Below are 19,663 nucleotides of genomic sequence, written 5' to 3'. Positions count from 1 at the left end.
GGAGTTTGTACGTTCTCCCCGTGACCATGTGGGCTTTCTGCGGGTGCTCCGGTTTCCTCCCACACTCCAAAGACGTACAGGTTTGTAGGTTAATTGGCTTGGTATAATTGTAAATTGTCCCTAGTGTGTGTAGGATAGTGTTAGTGTGCGGGGATTGCTGGTCGGCGCGGACTCGGTGGGCCGAAGGGCCTGTTTCTGGCGTTGTATCTCTGAACTAAACTAAAGATTGCACAGGGTGATTGGCCAGCTTTTACTTCTTCCACTGGAGCAGAAGAAAAACAACGTTCAGTTTAGTTCCGTTTATTGTTGCAGGACAGAATCTGGCTCGTTTCTAACACAGGTCCCGTTTGTCAAGATGTTTGCTAAGATTCTCTCTGCACCGATAAGGCTGTGAAATAGAAATAAAGGAAACTGCAAACGCTGGATGTTTGAGCAATAAAGCAGAGTTGGGGGGGGGGGCTCAGCTGGTCAGGCAGCATCTGTGGAGAGAATGAACAGAAAACATTTGGGATTTGGACGTTTCTTTAGCCTGATGGAATAGTGAGGAGAAAGCCTTTGGGGTGGGAAAGCCTGGCGAGTGATAGGTGGATAGGTGGAAACAGGTGAGGGGGGTGCGATTTGCAGGTAGGTTGCATAATTGACAGAAGGCAAGAGGTGGAAAGGAGACAAAAGGATTTGGATAAGGAAGGAAGAGCAGTGAAATGTAAAGCCTGGGGGGAGGAGGGATAAGATGGAACAGGACAGGGTAGTGTGGAAAGGTGGAGGATTAGAGGGGAAATATGCAGTGATTAGTAAGGGTGTCAGGGGTTATGGGGTGAAGACAGGTGATTGGGAGTGAGAGGGAAAGATAGATCAGCCATGATTGACTAACTAAGTTGATTTGATGGGCTGAATGGCCTCATTCTGTTCCTATAACATGAAGTTATGACACGGTGAAGGGAGCTGAGCATATGGAGGATGGGGATGAAGTGGGGTGACTGGACTATGTAGTAGAATGGGACGTTGCCGTAAATATATTCCCCCAAGATGCCTGTAATGCAAGTGAAGCAGGAGATCAAAATTGGTAAAAAATTAAATCAAAGATTCTAAATAATTCTCGATTGCTACCAATTAGTAGTCAGATTATCTTGAAACATATAAGATTGTTAAGGGTTTGGACACGCTAGAGGCAGGAAACATGATCCCGATGTTGGGGGAGTCCAGAACCAGGGGCCACAGTTTAAGAATAAGGGGTAAGCCATTTCGAACGGAGATGAGGAAACACATTTTCACACAGAGAGTTGTGAGTCTGTGGAATTCTCTGCCTCAGTGGAGGCCGGTTCTCTGGATACTTTCATGAGAGAGCTAGATAGGGCTCTTAAAGATAGCGGAGTTAGGAGATATGGGGAGAAGGCAGGAACGAGGTACTGATTGGGGATGATCAGCCATGATCACATTGAATGGCTCGAAGGGCCGAATGGCCTACTCCTGCACCTATTGTCTATTGTCTATTGGTATAAAACAGAAAATGTTAGAGATAATCGGCAGATCAGTGAATGGTTGCGGAGAGAAAAACATAGTTAAAGTATTGGGTCTTTGAAATGTTCCCTAGAACACAATCCCAAATTGAGATCAAAGCTCATTAGCTTGAATAATTAACTTGGCTTCACTCTCCACAGAAGGTGCCTGACCTCCTCAGCATCTTCACTGTTTTTCGATCACTCTTCCACGATATGCAGAGTTTTTCTTTGCTTTTGCAACACCAACTAATCACTGTGAGCATGAAATTTATGAAGTGGCAGAGTAAAATAAAGTGATTTTTTTTTCCCCAGAAGGTTCCAGAAGGTTTGCTTTGGCATCACCTCTTAATGCTTAGGAGGTATGTAGGGTTCCAGCGTGCAGTTGAGACATTAAGCTGCTGCGGGAAGTTTATTTGTCCAATGTTTAAATAAACGGCAAAGAAAAATTAATAAATAATTATGCATTGGAGATGATTCTGGCAAATTTCTAATATATCAACTATTGCATGCATTAGCATTGTTATATCTGCAAAAGAGGACAGCAACAACTGCAATGCATTGCTGATACATTAAAAAAAAAGGAGCTCCCCAGAAAAGAGCTTACGGTAGATTATGTTAAAATTGTAATTTATTCAAATTGTTTAAAATGATAATGCTTTGATTTTCTCAGGAAACAAAGTTATTATATTCCATAGAATGACGGTAGTATGTTATGTGATGTGGAATAGGGCAATTATCATATTTACAGTTAACATTTCCATTTATGTAGCACCTATTTTGTGATATACGATATCAAATATAGGATATTACAAATGTTTGCCCCAATAAAACCTTTGGTACATTTTGTTGCTTATCTAATGCCAAAAAATACAGCTACTAAAGAGCCTGTCCCACTTTCACGACCTAATTCACGACCTTTTTAACTCGTGAACATTTTTCAACATTCTAGAAAAAACGCCCCGACCTACTTGATGCCACGAGTACCCACGACTAGCATCACGACCTGCTACGACCTACCTACGACCTCCTACGACCTCGTGACGACTATGCTGCGAGTATGAGTCAAGGGCAAACTCCGCAGAGGTCATGAATTAGGTTGTGAAAGTGGGACAGGCCCTTAAGTGTTCAGAGCCCTTACGTTTTTCAGACAAAAATGATGTCTATATGATAAATGACAGTATAATCAACATAGACTCAAAAAGCTGGAGTAACTCAGTGGAACAGGCAGCATCTCTGGAGAGAAGGAATGGGTGATGTTTCGGGTCGAGACCCTTCAGACTGAAGAAGGGTCTTGGCACGAAATGTCACCCATTCCTTCTCTCCAGAGACGCTGCCTTTCCTGCTGAGTTACTCCAGCATGTTGTGTCTATATTCGGTGTAAACCAGCATCTGTAGTTCCTTCCAACACAGTATTTATATATTAGTTAAGAAATATCGACCAGGAGAAGTCAGCTGGTCCTCAAAAAGTGGAGTAGGTGTTTTATGTCCACTTGAATTAGCCGGTAGACCTTGATAATATTTCAGGTGTAGGGACATGTTTTTAAATATTGGTACTTAAAATAATTTTGGCACTTAAAAGCATCAACGAAATGCATGAAACCCAACAACAGAAATCGGGTCCAATTATAAAGAGGCAACTCAAAAGGAAAGAGAGAATGGCAAATAAGACTATCAAAGATCATCCAAACCATTACTCGTTAATTCCATTTGTTGATAACATTAAATAGTTGGCAAGCATTGGGATGTTATTATCATTCATTAAACTTAATTCCATCAAGTCCACAACAGATTTCTTGTTTTAGTTGTAAGCAACATTTCTCAAGACCTCCTCATGCAATCTGGGTGAACTACTTCTACTTTTAAACATCTAAATTTTAATTTTGTAATGCAAACCTAATTTCTGATCTTCTGTATAACAGCAGTTCTGAGGAGTGATTAGTTTAGTTTAGTTTAGTTTAGAGATATAGCGAGGAGGTAGGTCCTTCAGCCCACTGATTCCACACAGACCAGCGATCCCTGCACATTAACACTATCCTACACACACTGGGGATAGTTTGCACTTATACCAAGCCAAATAACGGACAAACCTGTACGTCTTTGGAGTGTGGGAGGAAACTGAAGATCTCGGAGAAAACCCATGCGGTCACGGGGAGAAGGTACAAACTCCGTACAGACAGCACCCGTAGTCAGGATTGAATCCGGGTCTCTGGCGCTGCAAGGACTGTAAGACAGCAACTCTACCACTGTGCCAAAGATTGCATTATTTTTGTGTTGGATTCTCCATTAACCTTCCACTTTCCAGTCATGTTTTATTAAAAAAAAGAAAGTGAAGCAAAATGCAGATCAAGCTGTGTCGGTTGGTTCCCAAAGTTCGAGAATAACTAGATAATGCACCTTAAATGTGCTTGTGAAGTGGGCATGTTTTGATTCATTCATTGACAACTCAGTAACAGGATAACAGGAAGCTACTGAACTTTAATGCTCACTGGTGTTGAAAGAAAAATAAATTTGAAGCATTTAATGTTTTTTTTTGAAGAGTAGCCCATGTTAGAGATTATTATGAGCAAAAAAATCGGTCACATTTTGGTATAATTACTTCCATATTAATCATCAATCCCATGTTTAAATACTTGAATGCTTCAACAGACATTGTTATTCCTTGCTTTTACCACTTTGCTACATCAGTTGTTCGTTCCTTCCTTTGATGTACAGAGGGATCTGTAGGTGCAAGTCCATACTTCTCTGAAACTGCTAAAACTAGTAGATTTTGTAGGAATGAAACATTTATTGTGTTGCATTCATCAGTTGGGGCATTGAGCATATGAGTCCGGAACCCATAATATATCTGTTGCAAACAGATATTGCAGCTTTATAAAACTTTGCTTACACTGCATCTGAAGTATTGCGTGCATTCCTAGTCTTCCCATTACAACAAGTGTGAGGAAGCTTTGGAGGGGGTGCAGAAGACCTGAATGCTGCCTGTATCAGGTGGCATTATCAATAAGGAGAATTTGGATTGTATTCACTGGAACATCAGAGGTTGAGGGGAGATCGGATGGAAGTTTATAAAAGTCTGAGAGGCATAGATAGGGTAGAGAGGCAGAACCTTTTTCCCCAGAGTGGAAATGTCAAAGACTAGAGGGCATACCTTTAAGGTCAGTGGGGGGGGAAGTTTAAAAGGGGATGTGCAGGGCAAGTTTTTTTTGTACTTAGAGTCTGGTGGGAGGCCGGAATGCACTGCCAAAAGAATGGTGATGGACTTGCCATCATGATGAGCGTGACATGCAAGAGGCTTTTACACTGGTATGCAGTGATTTGGGGGATATGGATTACATGCAGGCAAAGGAGATTAGTTTAATTTGGCATGATGTTTGGCACATACATTGTGCACCAAAGGACCTGTTACTGTTCTTACATTCTTTGAATACAGAAACAACGTTTTTGTGGTCAGGAATGAACAAAAGCCACATTCTGTTCATTAAACGTGCATTTACAACAGATATATTATGGGCTTTTCCATTTGAATTTACTGTGATTGTTAAACGAGAACATTCTAATTCTCTCTCCAGAAGGTCGGTCTCATGTGAATGAGACAAGCTGGTGCATAATTCTTACTGGATGAAAGAATGTGCACTGACATTTGCAGAGATTAAATTGAGAATCATAGGAATAGTTAGTTTGATACAAATCATGAAAAATAGAGAGCTAGTTTTTCAACCATGTTCTGTTTTTACTTAAGGTTACCTGCGTATTCTGTCCTTGGCTGAAATTATATTACTTAGACTAAATACTGCAGGAGGGGTGTAATTAAACATGAGGCGTGTATGGCATTTCAGTAGATAGCTCTAGGGGTTTCCATTTAGCCGTCATGCAAGCAATTGCAGCAAATTGTGGACAAAGCCTAGACCATCACACAAACCAACCTCCATTTATACTTCACGTTGCCTCGGCAAGGCCAGCAGCATAATCGAGAACGAGTCGCACCCTGGCCTCTACTCCTCTTTCCCATCAGGCAAAAGGTATAGAACTGTGAAAACGCACACCTCCAGATTTTCTGGCCCCTTTTTGCTTTGCTCCACAGATGCTGCCTCACCCGCTGAGTTTCTCCAGCATTTTTATCTACCTCCAGATTCAGGGATAGTTTCTTCCCAGCTGTTATCAGGCAACTGAATCACCCTACCACAACCAGAGAGCAACGCTGAACTACTATCTACCTCTGCCTCTTTGGTGACCCTTGGACTATCCTTGATCGGACTTTACTGGCTTTACCTTGCACTGAACGTTATTCCCTAATCATGTATCTATACAATGTAAATGGATCGATGGTAATCATGTATTGTCTTTCTGCTGACTGGTTCACACGCAACAAAAAGCTTTTCACTTTACCCCGGCACACGTGACAACAAACTAAACTAAGACCTGAGAATTGAAAGGTCGGCTTAAACATTGTTGAATGAATTTTAATTCATGGGATACTGGCATTATTATTAGCAAACAGGGTGAGCTTTATTTCATCCATACAAATCTGATACGGTTTAAATCAAATAGTGGAGACAGATGGAAGTTCTATTGAGAATAAATTTAGAAATCATATGTATAAATTCATTTGTAGGATAATGACTCTGACAATCTAATTATTGTGGCCTTGTCAAACATAGCACTACACGCTACGAATCCCAGTTGTGGAGACACTGGTCTCGTTGTAGGACATTGATCATTTATTTAATTCTGGATTTTAATTCATGTATAGTTTTTTTGAATATATAATTTATGATGCTTTTATAAGTGATTTACTAAGATTTTATATGTACTTTATGATATTTTTTTAATATGCAATGCATTTTTATGTAATGTTGTCCCTTGTCTGGACCTTGAGTCCGAAATAAAGTTTATTATTAATATTATTATTATTAGAGTGTTAAACAGGATGGACAGGGTTATAGTGTTAGATAATGGAAAGTGTTATAACCACCGCCTATAAGGAAGCAGAGACCATGTGAACACAAAAGCCAACATCTAACTAGAAACTTAGAAACATAGAAAATAGTGCAGGAGTAGGCCATTTGGCCCTTCGAGCCAGCACCGCCATTCAATATGATCATGGCTGGCCATCCAGAATCAGACTGAAGAAGGGTTTCGGCCCGAAACGTTGCCTATTTCCTTCGCTCCATAGATGCTGCTGCACCCGCTGAATTTCTCCAGCATTTTTGTGTACCATCCAGAATCATTACCCTGTTCCTGCTTTTTCCCCATGTCCCTTGATTCCGTTAGCCTTAAGAGCTAAATCTTTAACTCTCTCTTGAATACATCCAGTGACTTGGAACTCCAAAGCCTCTGCGGCAGAGAATTCCACAGATTCACCTCTCTGGATGAAGAAGTTATTCCTCATCTCAGTCCGAAATGACCTACCCAATAATTAGAGTCAGAACAGGGAAAATTCCTGAAAAGAAATAAATAAAAAAGCACTTTGTTCAAATGCACTCCATGTCCGTAACAAAACAGGTTAATTAATGGCACATATGGAAATTAATTTATGCTATAAGTGTGTGGTTGCAAAGTGACCAAGGTTGGGAATTAACTATTCCAATGTTACTTCTCTTTTAGCAAAATAACAATTAAGAACATGAAAATTTCAATCACTAGAGAGGGAAGGTACTCTTCACTCCCACAAGGATAGACCTGCTACTTAGCAGTGGAGAAGGGCCAGAAGGTAGTTGTAAATTTTGGGGAGAGAATTATTTAAACCTTTCATTGATCAAGCAGATAAAGGGTGCTGTGAAATATGTGTTGGAACTGCAGCTTTGAAGCAGAGATGTGAAAGTAGACACAGGAAACAGTGATCAGATTTTATCACAAGGTAACTAAAAATACATGTGATTAGCTAGCTTTCTGCTCAGCATGGCCCAGTTAGTGTAGAGTTATCAACTGACCACACGGTAAATGGATAAATTGTTTTAACACAACCTCTACGTTTGGGCCTATCCTACTTAGGCGATTTTTTAGGCAACTCCAGGCGACTAGGCTGTCGCCACATGGTCTCCGGGGTGTCGCCGGGGTGTCGCCTGTATGGTCTCCTCAGTCGACCAAAGAGTCGTACCTTTTTTCTGTTCGCTGCTGCATTTTGAAATGTTCAAAACTTTTCAGCGACAGTCGGCGCCCGTGGGCTTGACGCCAATGATCGTAGCCTGACGTAGGTGCTGTCGCCAGGATGACGAAGGTTGTCGCCGGTGCTGACTTCGGTGAATTCCATTGGCAACTACCTACGTCAACCAGCGACAGGTACCGGCGACTGAATTGTCTTAGGTTGTCTTCAGTTGTCGCCGACAGGGTCGTACCTTGTCGTAGCTTGTCACGGGTGGACGTAGTCTGTCGTAGGTGAACGTCCTAATGGGTCGCGGGTTGTCGGTAGCTTGCCGTAGCTTGATGTCGACTAGGTGGTAGGTTGTTGTAGGCATTGTTGTAGACATTGTTGTAGACATTGTTGTAGACATTGTTGTAGACATTGTTGTAGGCATTGTTGTAGACATTGCTGTAGACATTGTTGTAGACATTGTTGTAGACATTGTTGTAGACATTGTCGCAGGGGGTTTCGGTCGCCGGTTATTCAGTGACCTGCTACGACTATGACAGTTGACGAAATAAATCGCCTAAGTGGGACAGGCCCATTAATATTCCAGTTATTTTCTGAAAGATACTAACTAATATAAATTGAAGGTGGTGCATTGTAATTCAAAATGATGGAAATGTAATTGCTTTTATTTTCCATATACTTTGAGATGAACAGAACACGGCCACACAGTGTTACAAATGGTATTCCTGTTCAGTTAAGGGCCTGTCCCACTTTCACGAGTTATTCACGAATTCTCCCGAGTTTTCCCCTTGATTCAAACTCGCAGAATGTTCGTAACGAGTCCGTAGGAGTTCGTAGATATATCGTAGCGGCTCGTTATGCCAGCCGTAGGTACTCGCGGCATCAGGTAAGTCGGGACGTTTTTTCCAGCCCGATAAAAAATGTCCACGAGTAAAAAAATGGGCGGGATGAAAGAAATTGCAACTTTTTACCCGTAAGGAGGGCATCGAAATAGACGTGGGAATTCGTAGACATACTCGCAGGAGTTCGTAGGAGTTTGTGAACATAGTCGTGGAAGGTCGTAGGAGTTCGTAGATTACCACAATCTTGATTTTTTTTTTTAGGTCCTTTAACTCGGCAGAGGTTTTGAATTAAGTCGTGAAAGTGGAACAGGCCCTTTAACTTGCCTTTCTACTTTGTTCTTACACAAACATCACTTTCATCGCGGAATGTCAAGTATCACAGAAGCATCATCACCCCAAGGAGTGAATGGTTTGAAGTGATGGACACAAAAAACTGGAGCAACTCAGCGGGTCAGACAGCATCTTTGCACAAAAGGAATGGGAGATGTTTCGGGTCGGGATGCTTCTTCAGACTGAGGGCTGAAAGGTCTGAAGAAGGGTCCCGACCCAAAGCGTCACCCATTCCTTCTCTCCAGAGATGCTGTCTGACCCGTTGAGTTACACCGGCTTTTTGTATCTATCTTCAGTTTAAACCAGCATCTGCAGTTCTTTCCTACACATTGGATTTAGATCTTTTTGGCCTAGCAAGTCCATGCCAACTAAAGTCTCTTAAGGTCATGTCATAAGATCATAAAATCATAAGGATTAGGAGTAGAATTAGGCCATTTGGCCCATTAAGTCAATTCCACCATTCAATCATGTCTGATCTATCTTGCCCTCCTAACCCCATTCACCTGCCTTCTCCCCATAACCCCATTGCCTCTGACACCCGTACTAATCAAGAATCTATCTAATTCTGCCTTAAATCTAACCACTGTATAGGCCTCCACAGCCATCTGTGGCAAATAATTCCTCAGATTCACCACTCACTGACTGAATAAATTTCTCCTTATCTCCTTCCTAATAGAACGTCCTTTAAGTCTGAGGTTATGACCTCTAATTCTAGACTCTCCCACTAGTGGAAACACCCTCTCCGCATCAACTCTATCCAAGCCTTTCACTATTCTGTATGTTTCAATGAGGTCCCCCCACATTCTTCGAAACTCCAGCGAGTACAGGCCCAGTGCCGACAAACGCTCATCATAGGTTAACCTACTCATTTCTGGGATCATTCCTGTAAACCTCCTCTGGATCCTCTCGAGAGCTAGCATATCCTTCTTCCGATATGGTGCCCAAAATTGCTCACAATATTCCAAATGCGGCCTGACCAGCGCCTTACAGATCCCTCTTGAAATAAATGCTAGCATTGAGTTTGCTTTCTTTACTACCAATTCAACTTGCAGATTAACATTTTGGGAATCCTGCACCTGCACTCCCAAGTCCCTTTGCACCTCTGATTTCTGGGTTCTCACCCCATTTAGAAAATAGTCTACGCCTTTCGTCCTACTTCCAAAATGCAGTACTCCACACTTTGCTACACTATATCCCACCTGCCACTTCTCTGCCCACTCTCCTAACCTGTCCAAGTCCTTTTGCAGAGTCCCTGCTTTCCCTACACTACCTGCCCCTCCACCTATTTTCGTATCATCCGTAAACTTTGCCACAAATCCTTCAATCCCCTCGTCCAAATCATTAATATACAACGTGAAGAGTAGCGGCCCCAGCACCGACCCCTGCGGAACTCCACTAGTCACTGGCAGCCAACCAGAAAAAGCCCCCTTTATTGCCACTCTTTGTCCTGCCATCCAGCCAACCTGCTATCCATGTTAGTATCTGCCCTTTGATACTGTGGGCTCTCATCTTCCTAAGCAGCTTAATGTGTGGCACCTTTCTGAAAATCTAAGTAACCAACATATACTGACTCTCCTATGTCTGTTCTGCTATTTATACCTTCAAAGAATTCCAGCAAATTTGTCAGGTAAAGATCTCCCCTTCACAAAGCCTGTTTTATCGTGAACTTCTAAGTATTCAGTAAACTCATCCTTTATAATCTATATATTACTGAAACTGTGTGTGTGTGTGTGTGTGTGTGTGTGTGTGTGTGTGTGTGTGTGTGTGTGTGTGTGTGTGTGTGTGTGTGTGTGTGTGTGTGTGTGTGTGTGTGTGTGTATTTATGTGTGTGTGTGTATTTATGTGTGTGTGTTTATGTGTGTGTGTGTGCGTGTGTATGTGTGTGTGTGTTTATGCGTGTGTGTGTGTGTGTGTATGTGTGTGCGTTTATGTGTGTGTGTGCGTGTGTGTGTGTGTATGTGTGTGCATTTATGTGTGTGTGCGTGTGTGTGTGTGTGTGTGTGTGTGTATGTGTGTGCATTTATGTGTGTGTGTGTGTGTGTGTGTGTATGTTTGGACCACCATACTCACAATTGTCATGTGGTGGTTTGTATCAAGTTTCGTTCAGAATGATGTTATATTTTACAAGTCATTCACATTTTTTAATTTCCAAAACCCCAATTTGAGAAAAATGTTCTTTCCTCTGCACTGGCACTTACAGCTATGACATCACAATGGGATAGCTGCCCAGCTCGCTACAACGTTGCTATCTCAGGAAACTGAGTCCTCCCGGCCCCAGCAAGTGCAATTGCAAGCTACAATGTTGTAATCCTTTTTTTTATATTCCTGGCAGCAAGAATTTTTTTTAAGTTTAATGAGGGATAGTGAATAAAGGGAAATGAGCAGTTGGGGGGCAATGGGTGAATGCTGGAATATTGCGTTGGGGGAACGGCTTCCATTGGGGGGACGGGTGAGTGGTGGAATATTGCATTGGGAACAGGTCGCTTTGGGGGACCAGGCCTCCTGTGGGAGCTATGGGTGAGTGGTGGAATATTGCGTTGGAGGACCAGACCTTCCGTGTGACAGGAATCCCACGGGTCCCATTTGGTCTAGTACATATTACTAAAACTCTCATCTTGTTTGTTATTATGTCTGTCTGTCCGTGTGTGCAAAAAATGTATGTGATAGCGCTACAATTTACCTTACTCACCATTGCCATGTGTGTTGTGTCAAGTTTTGTTCAGATTGGTGGTATATTTTACAAGTTATTGACATTTTAAACTTTACAAAACCCCATTTGAAAAAAATTATTCCATTTGCATTGGCAGTCAGCAGCGCATGACGGCACAATGGGATATGACGTCACAATGGGATCTCATTTACATAAACTGCCTGTCAGCAGTGTTCCACCCCACAATTACATCACAATGGGATCTCATTTACATTAAAAAGTCTGTTTTTTAAAACACAGTAGCGTTCCATTCAGATTGATATTATATTTTACAAGTTATTCACATTTTAAACTTTAAAAAATTAACTTTTCACTTTAAAAACTCAAACTTTTCATTTTAAATCTTGCCTGTTACCAAATGACAGAACAGTTGAGGACTATGTGTGAGTGGGGGAACAGGTTGTGTTGGGGGCGCATTTTAAACTTTACAAAACTCAACTTTGACAAAATTCACTTCCATGCACTGACCATTAGCAGCTTGTGACGTCACGATGGGATCCCGAATCTCATTTACATAACAGATTGCTCCTTTTTTTTAAAATCCATTACAATGTTAACAAAGACAGGACTGCCAGTGCAATGAGAGATTTGTTACATTGTTGTAAGGAGAGGGAGGGAGTGGGGGAGTGGGGGAGGGGACGAGGAGAGGATTGTTGTTTAATGTTATTTAAAAAGATAGAGGGAGAGGAGGGGGTAGGGAGGGAAGAGGGCTTATGGAGGGAGGGAGAGAGTAGGGGAAAGGAGAGGGAGGGTGAGGTGGAGGTAATGGTGAGAGGAGGAGGAGAGGGGAACCAAGAGGGAGGGTGAAGAGGAGGGGTAGGGAGCGCTGGGGATGAGGGGAAATGAGCCACTCACTGCGTTGGGGCCTATGGGTGAGTGGTGTAATTTTGCATTGGAACGAGTTGCTTTGGGGGAACGGGTGAGTGGTGGAATATTGCATTAGGGGAATGGGGCCCAACGGTTCCAACTTGGTCTAGTATATATTAATAAAACTCTCATCTTGTTCATTTGTTGTTTGTTTGTTTGTTTGTGTGTGAGTGATTACCCGAAACAGACAAAATGGTATACGGTAGCGCTACAATTTTTGGCCCACCTTACTCACCATTGTCCTGGGGTATGCAATAGCCAAGTTTTGTTCAGATTGATGGTATATCTTACAAGTTATTCACATTTTAAACTTTACAAAAAACATTTTATAAAACCACTTTTCCACTTGCCCTGCCGTCAGCCGTGATTGACGTCACAATGACGTCACAATGAGTCCCAAATTTCATCTCTGTACTTATAAAACTCTCATCTTGTATGTGGATTTGTGTGTGTATAATCAAAAAAACGAAGCGGTAACAGTAAAATGTAGACATTTTTCCCAATGCAGAGTCCAAAATCGTCTTATCTGAAAATTCATGCTTTATTTCTCGAGTTATTAATGAAAATGTTCAAAAATCTGACAAAACTTTGAATTTAAAAACAACTGTCTTTCGCTGATGACGTCACAATGGGTCTGCGTGACTTCTTCCTCACGCTGCGAGTGACATCACCCATCCAACCCTCCCTCCTCCCCCCGTTATTCAAAAGACGCAGCTGGAGATGAAGTCAGGCCCTGGACTGAAGACCAAAGATCATAGCTGAAGACTGCGGTGGCCCAACTCGCTGTCTTTGGTCAATGCTCACCTGCTCGCCACCTCACCGCCTCGCCGCCTCGCTCGGGGTCCTCATGGTGGTGCATGGTGGGGAGGTTGCTGCCACTCTCTGCCTCTGTCGCTACCCTCTCTAAGCCTCTGCCCTCTGCCTCTGCATCTACCCACTGCCTCTGCCCTCTGCCTCTGCCCCTGCCTCTGGTCTCTGCCCTCTGTCCTCTACCCTCTGTCTCTGCCTCTGCCTCTGCCCTCTGTCTCTGCCTCTGAGTCTGCCCCTGCTCTCTCTACCCCCTTCCCTCTCCCTCTCCAGCCGCGCCTGCGAGTTGGGGGCTATGCGTGAGTGCAAGGGCGGGGATGGGGTAAAACGAGCTAATTAATAATATTAATATAATATCAAGGGGGGTGGTTAGTGTGTGTATGACGCCGCGCCCTCCCCCCCCCCCACAACCGCGCGTTGAGGGGACAGGACCCAACGGGTCCCACTTGGTCTAGTTTTTAATTCTAAAAAAAATCTCAATTTTAATCAAATTCTCTCGTTTTCATTAACAGCTAACATTGTGTTTAGTCATTTTAACGAGAATTCCATTTTAAAAAAACGTGATTTTCATTGTGGAGGAGGTGGGATAGGGAGGAGGTGATGAGTGAGGGAGCGGGGGGGATAGAGGAAGAGGAGGGGAGTAGTTAGGGAGAGGGAGGGGAAAGTGGGGGAGGAGGGAGAATAGAGGGAAAGGAGGGGGGAGGTAAAGAGTGGGGGATAGAGGGAGAGGAGGGGGTAGGGAATGGTAAGGGGTTATGGAGGGAGGGAGTGACTGAGGGTAGGGGAAAGGAGAGGGAGGGAGTGGGGGAGGGGAGGAGGAGGGGGGAAAGAAGAGGGAGGGTGAAGAGGAGGGGGGGAGTGCTGGGGGATGAGGGGGAATGGAGGAGGATAGGGCTAGGAAGGGGGATGGTGAGGTAACTGGAGGGGAGGGGAGGGGGTGAGGGGAGGAAGCAGAGGGAGGGTTGGGGAGGGTGGTGAACAGGGAGGATATGGAGGAGGGGAATAGTGGACTGAAGAGGGGATAGTGAGAGTGCCTTCACATTTATCTTATATTTTACAGGTTCATTGACATTTAAAGACCATCGCAGTCTGCGCTCCCACTTGCCGGCCGTTGCCTTCGCTATTGGGGAGGGTTGCCGTGACTCGCATCACAACGGGGATATCTGGCGTCACAACGGGAACCCGTCAGCCCGCGCCTGCACAGTTGGGGGCTATGGTCAGTGGTGGAATATTGCCTTGAGGGACCGCACCTGTCTAGTGGACTCTAAAAGCTACCACCACCAAAGTCAGACTAACTGGCCTAAAGTTCCCACTATTCTGCCTTGCTCCCTTCTTGTGCAGCGGGGTAATATTGGCAATTTCTAACAATCCTGACTCGATTGATTCCTGAAATATCACTATCAATGTCGCCACAATCGCTAATCACAATCTTCATGAGCTAATCCCATTTACCTGCATTTGGCCCATGTCCCTTTCAACCTTTATTATGCTTGCACCTGTAAATGCCGTTAAATCCTCTAATTGTACTTCCCTTACCACTTTCTCTGGCATCTCCTTCCATACACCCACCAGCATCTGTGGAAAAACGTGTCTCTCAGATCCCCTTGATATATTTCCCTTCTCGCCTTAAAACATCACCTTAGTTTTAAACTCCCCTGCCCTGGGACACGACAATCCATCTTATCTTTGGCCCTCGTGATTTTTGAAATATAATGCTGCCTGAATTATACATTTTGTCAAAATGTCCATTCAGTTTCAGTTTTATTTCACAGCCATGTTTGACCCTGACAGACAGGATGTTACAAGCCTTTGAAAGATGGTAATGTCTTCACTTATCAAAGCAGTTGTAACTAATCTAGTCTATTACATAACTGGACATTAATGGGACACTGAATTTGTACTATAGGGTCTCAATAAATAATCTGGAGGCATTTCAAAATCCAGGAAACCAAATGAGCAATTTAAATCCAATTGAATAAACCTGCAACAAAATGTACTCTCTGACTTCTACCGTCTAGAATGACAAACGGAATGGGCATCACTCCAAGTGTCCCTTCAAGCTTCAAGTGTTCCTTAATTGGAAATAAACCAATGCTGCTTTTTGAAGGCTGCTTCAACATCCTGGAATTTATTTGATGACAATACAGTTAGATTACCTTTAGTAAAAAAACCTCATTGGTTTATATGTAGACTTTATTACAGCAAGGCATTTGCCAAGGTTCCACATGGAAGGTTAGATCGCATAGGGTCCAAGGAGGGCTAGCCGACTGGATAGAAAATTGGCTTCATAGAAGGAAGCAGAGAGTGATGGTGGAAGGTTGTTTTTCGGACTGGAGGCCTGTGACTAGTGGTGTGCCTCAAGGTTTGGTGTTGGGTGTTGTTTCGCATCTATGCCAATGATTTAGATGAGAACATACAAGACATAATTAGTAAATTTGCAGATGACACTAAAGTATTGTAGATAGTGAAGATGGTTGTCAAAAATTGCAGCAGGATCTTGATTGGTTGGCCAGGTGGTCTGAGGAATGGTCGTTGGAGTTTAATACAGAGAAGTGTGAGGTGTTGCATTTTGAGAAGTCTAACAAGAACAAGAGTTACACAGTGATTGTCAGGCCTCTGAAGAGTGTTGTAGAGTAGAGGGATCTCAGAGCACGGGTACATAGTTCCTTGAAAGTTTTGTCAGAGGTTGAGAGGGTGGTCAAGAAGGCTTTTGGCACAGTGGTCTTTACCAGTCAGTATAGAAGTTGGGTGGTCATTTTACAGTTGTACAAGACATTTGTGAGGCCACATTTAGAGTATCGTGTACAATTTTGGTCACCTCGCTATAGGAAAGATGTTGTTGAGGGAGAGATGTTGCAGGGAGAGGTTGAGCAGGCTAGGACTTTATCCCTTGGAGCGCAGGAGGATGAGGAGTGATCTTATAGAGGTGTATAAAATCATGAGAAGAATAGATCAGGTAAATTCACAGAGTTATTCAGAGTAGGGAAATCAAGAATCAGTGGACATAGGTTTAAGGTGAGGGGTGAAAGATTTAATAGGAATCTGAGGGGCTATTTCTTTACACAAAACGTGTTAGGTCTGCGGAACGAGTGGTACAATCACTATGTTTAAAAAACATTTGGACAGGTACATGGATAGGATAGGTTTAGAGGGATATGAGCCAACGAGGGCAGGAGGGACCACTGTAGATGGGGCATGTTGGTCCGCATGGGAAAGTTGGGCCGAAGGGCCTGTTTCCATGCTGTATGACTCTAATTCTATGGTTCAAGAAAGGTATTCGGTACTCCCCTATCAAAGGTAAATTGTGGCCCAACAACAGTGAAAAATGATGTTGCCAATGTAGGTGGTAGAAGTTGTGGAGTTGGGGTGTGCCGTTGAACTAACCTGGCATGCTGGTGCAATGTATCTAGATACTGCAGCTGAAGTAATCTTGTGGTGAAGAGAGTGAATGTTTGAAATGGTGAACTGATTCAAGTTTGCAGAGTAGCGTTGAATTTAAAAAATCCAATTTTATGAAGTTGCTCACTTCAAATTTTCCTAAAGCATGTTCCGATTCATATCTTAGTTCTCACCCGAATTTTCAGACATTAATTTTAAGTGGTAGTATTATATAACATTACAGTTTAAATGTATTTACTGTATTTGAAGTCAATCCACTTTGGAGACCTAGCGTACCTAATTTCATAATGGAACAAATTTACTTTGCTAATTTATGTAAGCGCATTAAGTTTAAATTTCTTTTTGCTTCAACCTTTTTGGGTGGCATGCTGTAAATGTGAAAGGTAGACCATTGACAGCACTTTCTGAAGTTTCATTTGTTCATGCTTCAGGAACAAAATGGCAGCTGCCTGAAATTCCTAGTCCTATAAGGAAATTTCAATGCCTGAAGGTTATGCTGATGGGATGTAGTGAGACAAAGGAAGAATTTGTGCTGAGTTTAACTGCACAAATGTTAAAAATCTGCAAATGAATAACATATCTGTTGGAAATGTGATCACTAAATACTTCAATTTCGTAAAGTTTGCATTTATAGCTGTTTTGGCTGTATAATTATTACACAATATTTTTACATGCTTTAAATCATGTTATTGTTGTACACTTTTATGCTGAAAGAGCGTAATTTATAAGGCATGTATTGTGCAATCTATAATAGCTGATTGCACCAATGTGGAAATCATTATTTGCACGAGATTTTAAGATAACGTATTAACATCTGGGCATACAGTTTTCTGCAGTTGATACTGGAGAAAATATGTTTTTATATTTGAAACACTAATTGGGAAAATCTAACTATATAATCATTCCAATGTGAAGATATGTACTTTTAAATGTATTCAAGAATTTACTTACATTTTGGCTAATTTTGAAGAAAGCACTGATTGTCTGATGATTTATTAGTGTCGATGCACAAGCCATTTAAAAAAAATCCATAGATAAAAAAAGAAATTGATATTTTTTCCTCTTTGTGCCAAAGCACATCTGAGGTTAACAAAGGAATGAAAAAAATAGGGTCCAGACAGGTGGACAGATTTTTTTTGCAAAACTCAGTTGTCTTGTTAGACATGGTTTAGAAGCAGTACTGAAAGATTAAAGGATGATATTTCACATGCTTCATGAACAGTTTCATAGCAGTTACAATGCTGATTTCATCTAATCTGGTTTTGCTCTGTAGTAAATGATGCAACAGAATGTGACAAGCGTGTAAGGGCAGAAATTAGTCTTGAGTTTTCAAAGCTGCCAACTAGTGCAAGGAACGAGACGTGTAGGAATAAATTGAAATCAGTGATCAATAGGCATAATTTGGGAGGGTTGATCCTTATGGACAGTGTGCTCAATATGGAGAGATGTTTTTGAACTGAAGATAGACAAAACTGAAGAAGGGTCTCGACCCAAAACACCACCCATTCCTGCTCTCCAGAAATGCTCCCTGTCCCGCTGAGTTACTCCAGCATTCTGTGTCTATCTTCGCTGTGAAATACAGGATTATTTACCAAATTTTAAGAATAATTCTCCTCCTTCTATATGCGATACATCATTTGAAATATTTTACATCATACTCTGTTAAATGTTATTTTTTCTGTTGCATTATTGACTGTACTTTTTCTTCTTCTTGCGTATGCGTGCACAGCCTAAAGTTGTAGGACAACTTGTTCTATTCGATCTTATTTGATTGTGCACACCGGGTTGATTGCATTTGTCGAAACAGGGCGGACCACGTGAAGGTTGCAATCTCCCACCCCATTGACTGTACTAGTTTGGGTTATACAAGAATCCAAGCAGGATTCCTTAAAACAGTTGCAGTAAATCTCCTTTCTCTTTTTTTCCCCCCCAGAATAAAGAATGGTGGATACACAATTACCTTTATGGCCCATCAGCTTTGCTATGGGTACAATGGACCTGTCGGACCTTGGCAACCATCCTCATTCCTTTGATGTGAAACCCTTTGCTACCGTGGACTTTTCCAGTGTTTCTCCAGTTCATTATGAAGATCATGCAGCAACCTCTTTAAGAATTGATGAGGCATTCTCTGACTATAAATATGATGACATATTTCAGGACTACCAAAGTAAATTTTATTTGTATTTTATTTTTTGCTACAATCCTAAAGAAAACTAGCTATTTAATGAGTTTTACATTTCCTTAAAGTATTGAGTAACAGCGTTTGAATTCATATTATAAATAGTGTGCATGCAAGCAAAGGCCTTGTCTTTGTTGATGATTTCATTAGAATAAACCAGGGCTGCCAACATTGGGTGAGAGTTGGGAGTGAGAAATTGCGAGAGACCAAGCCCGAGGGAGTATAGCGACCGGGGGGAGGGGGGGGGGGAGGAGGGTGTCCCCCTCCCATTGGCACGGAACATTTGCATATTTCAGCTTGAAATTGTGCAATATGGTGCATACTGTAGCAAGTCTTTTAACTTACACTTGAATGCAATATATATGCTTTAAATTGGATTGGAGCCTTTTTGAAAGGGGGGAGGCTGTGCGATCACTGATCACTGGCCTTGGGGGTACCCGGTGAGGGAGTGGAGCAACCGAGTGGGGAGAGGGTGTGGAAGAAGGGTGTCCCCCCTCCCAGGGTAGGAACTTTTTGAAATTTGATGTATTAAAATCATGTTTTAGTGCACTGTAGAAGTATGATTTCAATGTTTTTTGTATGAAGTATTTTTAAGAGGTAACTTTTTAAGGGGTAACTTTATCCACACAAAGGGTGATGGGTGTATGGAACAAGCTGCCAGAGGAGGTAGTTGAGGCAGGGACCATCCCAACATTTAAGGAAAAGTTAGACTGATACATGGATAGGCCAGGTTTGGAGGTATGGACCAAAAGCAGGTGGCGTAGCTGGGACATGTTGGCGGGTGTGGGCAAGTTGCGCCGAAGGGCCTGTTTTCACACTGTATCACTCTATGACTACATTATACTTCCACCATGCATGAATGCTTCAAAATCAAGTGATCGAGTTTTATTGCCATATATTCAAGCATAGAAACATAGAAAATAGGTGCAGGAATAGGCC

General features: G+C 42.3%; 1 protein-coding gene across 2 annotated transcripts in view; it reads left to right on the top strand.

Moving 5' to 3' along the window:
• The window catches only part of pparg (peroxisome proliferator activated receptor gamma), a 124,645-nt gene that overhangs the window by 83,682 nt on the left and 21,300 nt on the right, over positions 1-19,663 (top strand). For both annotated transcript variants that reach the window (XM_033037238.1, XM_033037239.1), the window contains exon 2: positions 18,479-18,712. In XM_033037238.1, the coding sequence (XP_032893129.1) occupies positions 18,487-18,712 (226 nt within the window). In that variant the 5' untranslated portion in view covers positions 18,479-18,486. The remainder of the gene's footprint in view (positions 1-18,478; positions 18,713-19,663) is intronic.

The sequence above is a fragment of the Amblyraja radiata genome, chromosome 18 (genome assembly GCF_010909765.2).
Source record: "Amblyraja radiata isolate CabotCenter1 chromosome 18, sAmbRad1.1.pri, whole genome shotgun sequence".
NCBI classification, from domain to species: Eukaryota; Metazoa; Chordata; class Chondrichthyes; order Rajiformes; family Rajidae; genus Amblyraja; species Amblyraja radiata.
Note: the sequence above shows the minus strand (reverse complement) of the source record. Positions and strands in the feature narration are given on the sequence as shown.